The following is an 11,633-nucleotide window of genomic DNA, read 5'->3' on the forward strand; positions in this document are numbered from 1 at the left end:
ATTCAGAATAATCTTTTAATCTATTATAAAAACATATTTTCTTAAAACAAAAGGTTTAGCTTATTATTGTTTTGTTTTTTTTAACCCAAATTATGTTTGGTTTTATTTGTTAATGTAACCAATTTTTTTTCAATATTTAATTTCATATATTTCAAAAGAAGTAGCAACTTTATTACTATTTACTTTATTTATTATTAAGTTTTAGTAACAGTATTGTAAGGCAATACCTGTTGAGTATTTGTATCTTTGAACAATGCAGTTAAGTTATTTTATATTCATTTCTGTAATGTCTAATGTCTAAATCTCGATAGAAGTTTTTTTTATTTCTTTTGAAAAGTCTTATATAAGTGTATACATAAAGTTGAGTATTGTTATTGTTAATTCTAGTACTAGTAGGAAACCAGCTACATCTGTTGGTTGAGTATTTGTATCTTTTTAACTAAAGACATGTGATGTTGTCTGTCTTTCCAAAAGCCTTGTGGTTTGACAATCTGTAGTAATTTAATCATAGAAAAACTGCCAGCTAAACACCAAGTCTTTGTGAATAAATACATGCAGACCATTACTTGTATCAGTTGACCAAAAGGCACAAGGTATCACTTGACCCATGACATTAGATAACATTTTCACTGCAGTCAGCATGAAAAATCTTTCTTCAGAGTCATTGACTCTTTATGTCAAATGCTCTTAAAAGACGTAGGATGCTAATAATTATTTTTATACAATGAACACAGCAGTTAAAGTGGCACAAAGTCAGCTGAAAGTAAGAAAACGTATGATCCTAGCTCCATTTCGCATCTTAACATGTGCAGTATCACTTCTCAATAATCATGTGCAATACCACTTCCCATTATTATTATGTACAATATACCATATATAATCTGGTGCATTACTGGGTTTTGGCATTTGATCATAAAACACTTTTTTTTTTTATGTTTTAATACTCTACTGTCTTTTCTCTCAAAAATACTGGCCAGTGTGTGACCTTGACCCAGGAAACCCACTGGTTGTTACTCTGGCACAAGACTTTCCTTCAGGATGAATAAAGTTCTGTTTCATCTTTTCTTATCAATACGATACAGTAATCGTTTGCATTTGGCCCGTTGCCACCATATACTTTAACTTTTGGCCCTCCAGGGGGTCAAAGTTTGTTATGAACATGAAAGTCCCCCTTTGACAAAGAACATGCAGAAAAACCTCACAGCAACTTCTAGATTTTATTTTTTTGCTCAAAAAAAAAAAAAGATCACCTGCATCTTCACAGTCATTTCCCGCATCATACACCATGAGACCCACATCTGTTTGCAAAAAGAACCAACATTGTACATAAGAAACATCATCACCTTTATCATTCACCCTGCACAATCTAGACTACTTTTCGTGGGCCCAGTTGCAACATCCACCCTAAATCCTCACAACCTCACCCGAACAAAACGTTTTATTGAGGTGAAACGCTCCCAGAAAATACTCATATTTCATATTATGTTGTCCAATACTATCGTGTGTGTTGTCTCCTAAATAAAGCTTATAAAAGCATAAAGATGTTACTTCATAATATGACACAAACACAAGCCCTGATCATGCCCTTTACACAGCAAAGACTAAACACAATATGTGCCATGTGCATGTAAACATAAAGGCAGATCGTTCAGCTATTTATCATGTGTTTCTTTTATGCATTTTATTTTTTTATGAATATTATAAGACTTTCTGTGTGATTCCTTCAAGCAAAGTCAACATAATAAGCTCAAAAAGTCTTCAAACATGCTGGCAAAGCACATCCAATCTCATTTCGACCTGAGCCCCTGCAGACCTTTTCAGTAGGGTGGACATTGAAACTGGGGCACAGTTAAATCAAGAGGTGTCATTACAAATCTGATCCCTGCTGATAAATATGTTGTGTCGATGCCTTCAGAATGCCTTCAACCTCCCGTGTGGCAGTCCAAACTCAACCACGACTGATGATTATGATTTTTCTTTTTTTGTTTGTTTTTTTTCTCACTCCAACTGAGCTGGTCCATTGTTATTATCAGTCTGTGTTTCAGGGCTTCTTCTGTTAGTGCAGTAAGCTGGAGGAGGAGGAGGGTCATGATAGTTAATACAGATGAGAAGAACTCCAGAAGACGAACAGAATGAACATCTTCTTCAAGCAGAGCTGAAAGAGCTCCTTAATGACTGGCAGAACAGAGGGTTTGATGAGAAAAATAAAAAAAAAGAAGACAGGGTCAAGCATGACAAGAGAAATCTTAACAGAAGCCCTTATCTGGTGTCCACTTTGGGTATTTATTACCTCACCTTTTTGAGCCTTTTCCTCTTTAAAATATTTTTTGATCATTTTGATTTTTCCTTTTTTTCTCTAAAACTGAATGATGACATTTATCTTTTCATTGCAAAAAGCACTTATGAATAAAATAAACCAGTAGATTCTAGTCTGTATGTGTTAGGGCATCATCCTCAGTAATGTTTGATATTATTTACACATGTATGGTACGCTTGTAGGTATGCCAACAGTGAGTGTTTGGTATCCAGTAATCTGTGCCAACTGTTCTTGTGTGTATGTGTGTTTGGTACAATCAAGACAGCTCTCAGATGAAATATGTGCTGTTTGGGATGGTAACTACAATGGCTTAAGGTCCATGTGAACGAGGGAGGAGGAAGAGCAGGCAGACTCTCTCTGCCTCCCCGCCTGGCAGCGGTAGTGCAGGTCAAAGTTCAAAAGGTCAAAAAGTAAAAATGGGCGGTGGGTTTTTTTTTTTTTTCCTTTCCTGAAGCAGGAAGTCATCAATCCATCCATCAGGTGGTCAGTGCGATGGTGCGGTCTCTCCTGGCCTGTTGGTGACACTCGTTAATGGCGTAAAGGGGATGTCACTGCAGCACCAACCCAACCTGAGGCAGACGGGAAAAAGGAGGCATTAAGAGAGCAGTCATATTTTGAAACTCGAGGCTCAAACAGAACCACATGCTACAAAGAATTCAAATTAATACTTCTGTTGCAGTGCAACAGCTAAACGGTGACCGTGTGATAGAAAATCAGTATGGACAATATGGCTTAATATCATTTATCATGATATCACATGTTTTCCGTGTTTCCCAGCAGCATACACAGGGTTCATGCAGCTTTTCAAGAGTGAAATTCAAGCGGTTTTAAGTCACGTTGTGCAGCAACTCGATTACACGTTGACTCCCTTGCTGACTGGCATCAGATACACTGGCTGGTTAAACCCTTTTTGCTTGTTAATGTACACATTCAGGGTTCAAGTCTTTATTATCATTGAGCCCCAGCATCCTCAAGTCTTCATATTATTACATTTCTCTATCAAATAACATTAACATAAACTGCACATTTCAGCGGCATTTAAAGTAGGTTGTGGTAAATGAAGACTACTGTGGTAAGGTCTGCTCAGTTTGGACTATTTGTAAGTGTTGTCTTACTTTTACACTTCAGTTAGAAAGTCAAGGAAATTAGTCGTTAGGAAATATAATCTCTACTCTCAAGGTAAATAAACTAAAATGTTCCAGACTCTCCAAGCCTTTATCAACACATGTAAATTGATGCTATAAATGCAACTATGAAAACATTTGTTTACACCGAGAGCAATCAAAGTACATCATCACTTTGTTTATTTCACCAGCATTTCATACTAACTTTGATTGTATGTTTGTCAAGCTCCACTCTGCCTCTGACAAGATTGTTTAATTTCACGTTTTAAAGGTTTTGGTGTTGATGAATATGTTCATAACATAAGGAGTTTCAGCAGCTGCAGCGAGCAGAAGTCCCAGTGTTTGCTACAGCCTCCTGTAGCTCAATCTGTCAAAATACTGTCCCACTTTTGAGTCGAACATCTCCTGAAGGCCTGCAATCTGATGCCCCATTATATAACTAAGTATTACCACCAGCAGCAGGGCTGAGGACACTCTTTACCTATAAACTTTTAAGGCCTTTTGAGGAAACTAAATTCAATGCTGACCTGCAGACAGCCTGAGGTTATGACTATTATTAAAAGCAGTTTTAGCAGAAAATGTACCTTTTCCGATCCCATGCTGGGACACTTCCAATTGTACAGATAATACTGTAGATTCCCGTCACCAATGCCAAACTTAAGCTTCTCCAAGAAAGTCTTGTTTTCCATTAGATCCAGTGCATTGAAGACGTCAAATCCTTTCTGCATAAAGAGAAGAAAAAAAACTCATTGGATCCCTGGGGGGAAACATTTCAGAAAACACACATGTGGACTGAAGTGCAACACATACCGATTTGGCCAGGATGAGCGCATCAGACATCAGGTCGAGCAGAGGGGTGGTGGTGTGCACGTTGTAGAAAGAGTACGCTGCCTTTAGGCTGCGGTGCACAGGGTGGTTCATTATGGTAGAGGGCAGTGTGTAGAAACTCAGGAAATCCGTCACTTTGCCATCGTTCTGCCAAGGAAACAACCAACATTTTTATTAAGCCTCTTGCGGAAGATTGAATAATTTAAAGAATAAACATTGTCTTATACAATCCACAACTTATACCTCCACTAGGTAAGTGTCGATAATATTCTCCTGGGGCAGCAGCCAGTGTTCTACCTCCTCCGGGGTCATGGCGGGCACCAGGTTGAATTGGCTCAGGTACTCACGGAGCAGACGGTGGACCACCGGCACATCCTTCTTGGTCATTGGCCGCAGACCTGAAGTCTTAGGAGCCTGAAGGAGAGAAGACAGAGAAGGAGACGAATAAAGTCACAGCAGAAAATATGGATTATTTTCATGATAGATTAAGCTTCTTATACTTCTATAATCAATTGAATAATTATTGGTACAATCTACAAAATCGCCCCAAAATTGTGAATAATGTTCATCACAATTTTCCATAGTTTACAGCAATGTCTTCAAATAGCCTTTTTTTTTTTCTCACCCAATAGTCTAAAACCCCCAAACTCTTCATTTGCTATCATAAATAACAAAGAAGAGCAGCAAATCCTCAAACAAGAAGATGGAAGCCACAAACATTTGATAATTCTGTTTTTCAAAATTCATGATCAATTAATTAACTGTGCACTTTGCAGCATACATTTTGTTTCCACTGACCTCAGGCAGGCGGTACAATTTCATGGTACGCTGCATAGTCATGTTCCTGCTCAGGTGGGAGAACTTCACCTCGATGAGTTTCCGTGGGTTCAAAGAGCGATGCCAGTACCTGTACAGAGAAACAGCAAACAGTCAAAGCAGAACAGAGAAGAATGTGTGCATACAGTATGTGGAGAGTTACTCCATCAGACCCACCTGCATGTGCCCACAGGTTTGGGCAGTACCACTCCAGCAGTGTAGACTGCCTGAAAGATGCCCTGCAGGTTGACCCGTCTGGTGATTTCTCTAATCAGAACCGGAGCGACTCGCTTGGAGCGAAGCTTCTTGTGGACGCAGAGGAAATTGATCTCAACCATTTTCTTTTCTCTAAACATCAAGCAAAACAATTCATTATGTGAATGGTGATAAAATCAACAGTAACTTGATATATATGATACTATTTCAAACTGTTTACATTAACATTACATTATTAAGCTATTATTTGTTACACTTTTACAATTTAAGAGTCTAATAGCAGAGGAACACAAGTATTGCAGTATTTCAAGCCCAATCATACATACACTGAGGGGCCATGTTATTAGGTACACCTCCACAATCTGTTGCAAAATAATACAACGGCACTGTCATGAGTACCACCTTTAAAAAGTTTATAATAATGGTGTTGTAATGGATTACTTTATATTGAGGAGTTTCTAATGGTTTTGTCCTCTCCATTTAAATACAGGGGTACAGGGATAGAGGGGGTCGGATATTAGAAAGACTTCCAACCTTAATGCTGAAATTATCATTTAATCACTACTTCTATGATTTATAGGCAACTCAGGACTGGATGCATTCATGAGTGAGCCAATTAAACAGAAGACTTAATTATCTTCTTCCATGTAGCATGTGATGGGATTGATTGAATCCATTATATTATTTCACGCTGCACTGTTCACTTACATGTCGTAGATACGGATGTTAGCAGGAATGGCACTGATGAAGCCAACCAGCTTCTGGTTAGAGTTAACTCTCACCCCACAATGCCACTGGGGCAACCAGCCCGGGGGGCGCAGGGCCCTGAGAGAGAGAGCTCAGTCATTACATTAAATACTTTAATGTATTGTAATCTATGAATATTGAATAAAACATTTAAAATAGGAAGAATATCAAATCTGAGAAGAATTACCAGAGCAGGAACTCGGAGGAGTAGTCAAATCGGAACATGTTGTCGTCATCTTCAACATAGTTCTCATTGAGAAGCGTGTAAAGCTCCTTAAGCTGGTTTGACCACAAAAAAGAGGCCAGAATTATACATTAAAGTTATTAATATAACTTTAATATATTCATTACAATCTTCAGAAGACACAGGTGAGTAACATAAAAAAATATTTAAAAAAAGACATGATCAGAAAACAGACTGAATAAGTATGTTAAGTTCTTCAAAAACTCAAACAAACATTAACAAGAATATAGAGACGGTCTCAGAGAAACAGCTAATGAAAGACAAGTTTCTAATGTGCATTCCTGCTGTCAGTGTTTGTGTGTGTTTATCGACTCTCTTACCACAGCAGGGTTCCCCAAGTCGAGGGTGTCCCAGCTGAAACCATGTGGAAGGCTGTAGGGCTCCTCACGAATGTTGTCTTTGTCAGGTTCAATGGAGCCGTGTGATGTCACGGTCTCCCCTGAAGGAAAATGAAACCATTTCTGACATGAAGCACAGACACCCATGATACATGGCATTCATTGTCTGAGGTCATTTTGAACCCCGGAGCAGAACTGAGAGCAGTGACAAAATGTCATACCTAGCTTGGGCACAGGCTGCGTGTCCCAGAACTGGTAACTCCTCCGAGTTGCCTCCTCCATGGTTTTGGCAGGGCCTTGGCCGACAGAGAACAGTTCAATGGCCTTTTGGATCTCCTGTAGTTTATCAGCTGGCAACGAATTCACCTTTAGACAGTAAAAACAAATTATATTTCATCTGAAAAGGGCCAAATTTCCTCAAATCAACCATTATTTTCTATAGCAACAGTTCTAGTGTGATTTTAAGAGCCAAGGAAGATGAGAGTTTGAATGATGCAGCTGTAAACATGCAGCGTCTAATCAGCAGAGTGCCGTACAATGAGTTAGCAGTGTATAAATCTCTAAATGCAGCAGTCTACAACATTATTTACAGCCAATTCAGCCATACATGAGCAGAAAATGGAGAGTAGGTGGATTACTATTATTTCCTGTATCATGACTTTTTTTTTTTTTTTACATCTTTGAGCACGACTGCTATAACTCTAAAATGTGGTAATTCATGCCTTGGCAAGGGGGTCCTGAGCTGCTTCTGGGGCACCAGATTTCTTCTTCTTTTTCTGCTTCTTTTTCTTCTTCTTGGCGCCAGTGTCGTCGCCCAGACCCCTGTCACTAAAACAGGACAGAAATAGAAGGCATCCCTATTAGTCTACTACCCCAGAGGAAAGTCACATCCTGTCAAAATGTATAATTTTAAATAGCTACCTGGGATATGCTTACAAGAGCCACGATGATTAACACGGGATTATGAAATACTACATGTACATACAGCTGAAGTCAAAGTTATTCTCGCTGCTGTTAATTTCCAACATCAATTCATATTTCAGTCAGGAAACAAAATCACTGTAAGCTGGAAAAGGTTCACCTAAATCAAATCAATTTTATTTATATAGCCCAAAATCAAAATCACATCGCCCCAATGGGCTTTACAATCTGTACAGTGAAACCTTGACCTAGGTTTTATCTAGAACCAATTCTCAGTGACAGACTAACATAGTTGTTTGTTTACTTTAACAGTGTCTGGTGTAAGAAAATCACCACATCAGAACAAGAACATCAGAATAGTTCCCAAGAAACTGGTGGGACACATAAAGGTAGAGTACTAGAAACCTATAGACTGTTATACTATCAAGTGATACAGGAGAAGCAAAGGGATACATAACAGTAAAATCACCACACACAGGCAGTCCTGCCTGTGTATCATAAACCCCCACTGTCTCATCATTTAAAACCTGAGGAACCACACACCCCCACCCAGCTATCCCACTTTCTGGCCTGAGAGAGACTGCATACTTACAGAGGATAATCTCATTAGTGTCCAAGACAGGAGCGAGGCCAAGCACTGGCCTGTATATGTAACACCAGCACAGATGGTGAATCACATGACCTCTGGGAGAGGAGTGTATGGTATCTACGAGTGTGTACACATGTATGTGCAAGAGGTCAGAGAGGGACCGGGACAATGGACAACAAAACATTCAATAGTTCGTTCCACAGGCTTCCATTTCAACCGAGTGGACAGGCTAACAGCCAGAACTACTCTTTGTTTCTGTATGTGTGAGTGTGCCGGAGAGCTTCATGTGTTGCTCGAAAAAAGCATTTGCATCAGTTCAGGTAATAAATATGGTCCATCACTTTCCCTTTACAGTAGTGGAGGGGGTCAGGCACACAAATGTAACAGTTTTTTTCTTTTTTTCTTGTTAAGTACTGGAGGGCTTTCACCTCTTCAGGCCTCAAAAAATTCCTTCAATGAAATCAACATGAGAGGGAGAGCTCACTCACAGCTCATGACCACAGTGATGACGGGTTACATGTAGACACTGATTTCTCTAAAGAGGTCACAAGCCACAAAAGATTTGGCACCACTGCCTTACAGCAGCACTTTATCTCTCCATCAGCTACCAGATTCAGAAAACGCACTCTCAGTGAGCAGGCAGGACACGCCTTAATATTAGCAGGCTCGGACACATTTCATGTGTGTCACGGCTTGGTAAACATTTACAGGAGCCATTTCCAAGCAGATCAGGGTTTCCATCAAAGCCTGCTTGAAGGAGTAGCCACAGAGAGCTAAGCTAATTAAGGATATTTAATATTTTGTGATTTGTGGGGTAATCAAAGGCCAAGACACATGTCATTTGCATGCTGCATGTCTAACAACATGCCGATTTTGCTGCTTTCACTTTTGGTTGGCCAACTGTCTGCACTGGGATCCATTTACAGACAATAGGGGTTTGACAGCTATGCTAGCATGCAAGCTAACTAGCTAAATGTCAACTGGGGTTACCATGAATTGAATCAGTTACAAGCAGCCAACAGCCGCGTGCGAGTAATATAACAAGCTGTCAGCTTAATAAAACGATAAGGCTTTTTCGGCAGGTTGTGCAAGTGACAGTAAATGTAGTGTTTGGTTAGATGACTAGCTTTCAAGCGCACTTTGGTTTTTCTGCCCCCATACTACGCCTTGCTAACAGAGCTGATCGGCTCTAAAGTCCGCCCACAAGAGGAACAGAACGCGCTCTCAGCCAATCACACCACAGAACCGGCAAGCGGAATGTATTTTCTAACCAATGAGCTAAGCGCATGTGGACGGGACAACCTCCACCGATGGCTGTCTACCCCGACTGCTCGCCGAGGCTTTAGCCCGCACTAGCTTCGCCAAAGCGTACGGCAACGTGACACATTTCACACCGCTGTGCCGCAAAAGCTCGCCTTCTTACCCATCGTCGAAGTGGTGCTCTTCATTTTCACAGTCGCTGCAGTGTCCGTGGTCCTCTACATCTTCTTTCTCCGGCATCGGTGCTGTCTCATTCTCATCCGCCATCTTCATTCAGGAAGTGAGGAGCCACCGCGTGCCATCGACGGCTTTAAACCTCTGTCGATACTATTGGCTCAGAGCGCCGATGTAACGTCTTCACTGTTGTCGTCTAGCGGCCGCTTCAAACAACTTCCAATAAGCACATGCTCACAATGGAGGTCTGCGTTAAAAGTCTTGACTCACTTTAATGGCTCACAACCCTGGTAAAAAAAAAAAAAAAAAAGTTGGATTTTGGCGGATGTCATGTAACTTGTCTCACATGCACATATACATGATGGGAGCCATGTGATCCGCGTCCGGTCAACAGGACACATTGTGTTATCAACATAGTGACCCTTTGACAGGAAGCACGGTGTACAATCTAGACTTTACACAAAGTTATTAAAGAAAACTTAAGATTTGTTTTTATTATGGCACCCAGATGTGTCCTCACAAATATATAAATTCTACATTTGTTTGGGACATTGGTGCAATAACAGTCAAATTAAATGTTATTACAGGGGACCAAAAATGTAACACTTTAACAACTTAACAATTTGCATATGTCAGAGAATAAATAATCAAGACTCACTAAAATATTCCTAACTAATTTTGAGTAGTGTAAACAATGTAATACAAGTTTCTCAAACTGGAATGAATTGTGCTTTTTGAAGGAACGTGTGACCCAGTGCATTGATGTGGCTTTTTGTTGCGTGTTCGATAGTGTTTGGACAACAAAGGATGTATTTTTATTTGTTATTTTTATTTATTTGAATTGTATTTGATAGGGAGGATGCGGTTTAACATAGTCACAAAGAATGCAACTGATGTGCTGCACACAGAGTTTAAAGCTATTGATAATTTTCAACTCATGTCTCTAGTTGGGCTTTTACATGTGAGACATAAAACATAAAGCTTTCAATGTTCAGTATCATAAAATCACAATACAATAAACTATTAATACCACACTACATCAATATAGATATAACCTACATCAAGGTACAATAATCTAAAAATGGGTACAGCTTTGTTTGTCTTTCAGCCAGCACTTAACCTTTGTTGTAAAAGATTTTATATCTGTAATTTGTTTGGTTTCAGTTGGTAATGTATTCCAGAATCGACAGCCTGTAATGGAGAAAGTTGATTGTCCAAATTTAGATCCACAATGTGATATTTTACAGTTGCCATTCACTGCACTCCTTATTACTCTGTTACCACCAGTAAGATATATCAGGACCTGGATATAAAGACATGTTAGGATCAGTTCCCTTTTTGGTAAATTACAGAAAAATATAGACGGAACATGGTCATTTCCTTAAATAAGAGCATCTTCTGGGTTGCCAGGTTGTGGAAAAATCCATTTGACTGATCACCAGTCCTCCTGAAATGTGCTGCTGACAATCTGGACTAAATTACATTTATCAATACTTTACCAACCTAAATACCTGCAGAATTATGGGTTATAAGTAAGTGACTAAGCAGTCGATAATTACTGATGGAATACCGTTACATAGCCTCCAACATTTATAACTGCATCATTATAAGATAGAACTGATGAATGTCAGCCAACAGAAATTAACTCACATTAATGGTTTGTCACTGATATTTAAAGGTGCCATATGTACAATATCTAAAATTATCATTGGAATGAAGAAGTAACAGTTTGATACTGGGTCAAAAACTTCCCTGTATTGTGTTGCAGAAATATACATTGTTAGCATGCTAACCAACTAGCACCTAGTAATAGTTTGATGAAAAAAACACCCTCAGTGCTCAAAGCTCCAAGTGCAGGCAGAGTAAAATAACACGACTTCCAGCTGCATGGTTAACTGTGCTAACGAGCTAACAGCAGTTAGCAGCTACAGTTAGCAGCAGTTAGCGGTTACTAGTGATATGCTGACCCCTTTTTGCTTGGAGTATGAATTTGACAGGTAGCCAGGTCTTACATGCTGCACCCTTGAAGCAGTAGTGAATGCATTATTGACAATTATTA

General features: G+C 39.5%; 1 protein-coding gene across 1 annotated transcript; it reads right to left on the bottom strand.

Moving 5' to 3' along the window:
- Nucleotides 1–1,655: 1,655 nt before the first annotated feature.
- Nucleotides 1,656–9,727, bottom strand: nmt1a (N-myristoyltransferase 1a). The gene is made up of 12 exons (XM_030407583.1): nt 9,564–9,727; nt 7,353–7,458; nt 6,852–6,996; nt 6,613–6,731; nt 6,236–6,327; nt 6,010–6,126; nt 5,263–5,433; nt 5,068–5,176; nt 4,513–4,683; nt 4,252–4,416; nt 4,026–4,163; nt 1,656–2,886 (listed from the first exon to the last, which is right to left on the bottom strand). Exons 1-12 carry the CDS (start codon nt 9,671–9,673, stop codon nt 2,866–2,868), a joined length of 1,464 nt encoding a protein of 487 aa, XP_030263443.1. The 5' UTR covers nt 9,674–9,727; the 3' UTR covers nt 1,656–2,865.
- Between the last annotated feature and the right edge of the window lie 1,906 nt (nt 9,728–11,633).

The sequence above is a fragment of the Sparus aurata genome, chromosome 23 (genome assembly GCF_900880675.1).
Source record: "Sparus aurata chromosome 23, fSpaAur1.1, whole genome shotgun sequence".
NCBI classification, from domain to species: domain Eukaryota; kingdom Metazoa; phylum Chordata; class Actinopteri; order Spariformes; family Sparidae; genus Sparus; species Sparus aurata.

What these genes read in the sequence shown, in the direction of transcription:
- nmt1a (XM_030407583.1), bottom strand. Translation starts at nt 9,673, where the DNA reads ATGAAGATGGCGGATGAGAATGAGACAGCACCGATGCCGGAGAAAGAA. An exon ending in ACTTGGGGAACCCTGCTGTG is followed by an intron (nt 6,328 to 6,612) that starts GTAAGAGAGTCG and finishes TGGTCAAACCAG; the next exon opens with CTTAAGGAGCTTTACACGCT. An exon ending in AATTGTACCGCCTGCCTGAG is followed by an intron (nt 4,684 to 5,067) that starts GTCAGTGGAAAC and finishes TCTCTCCTTCAG; the next exon opens with GCTCCTAAGACTTCAGGTCT.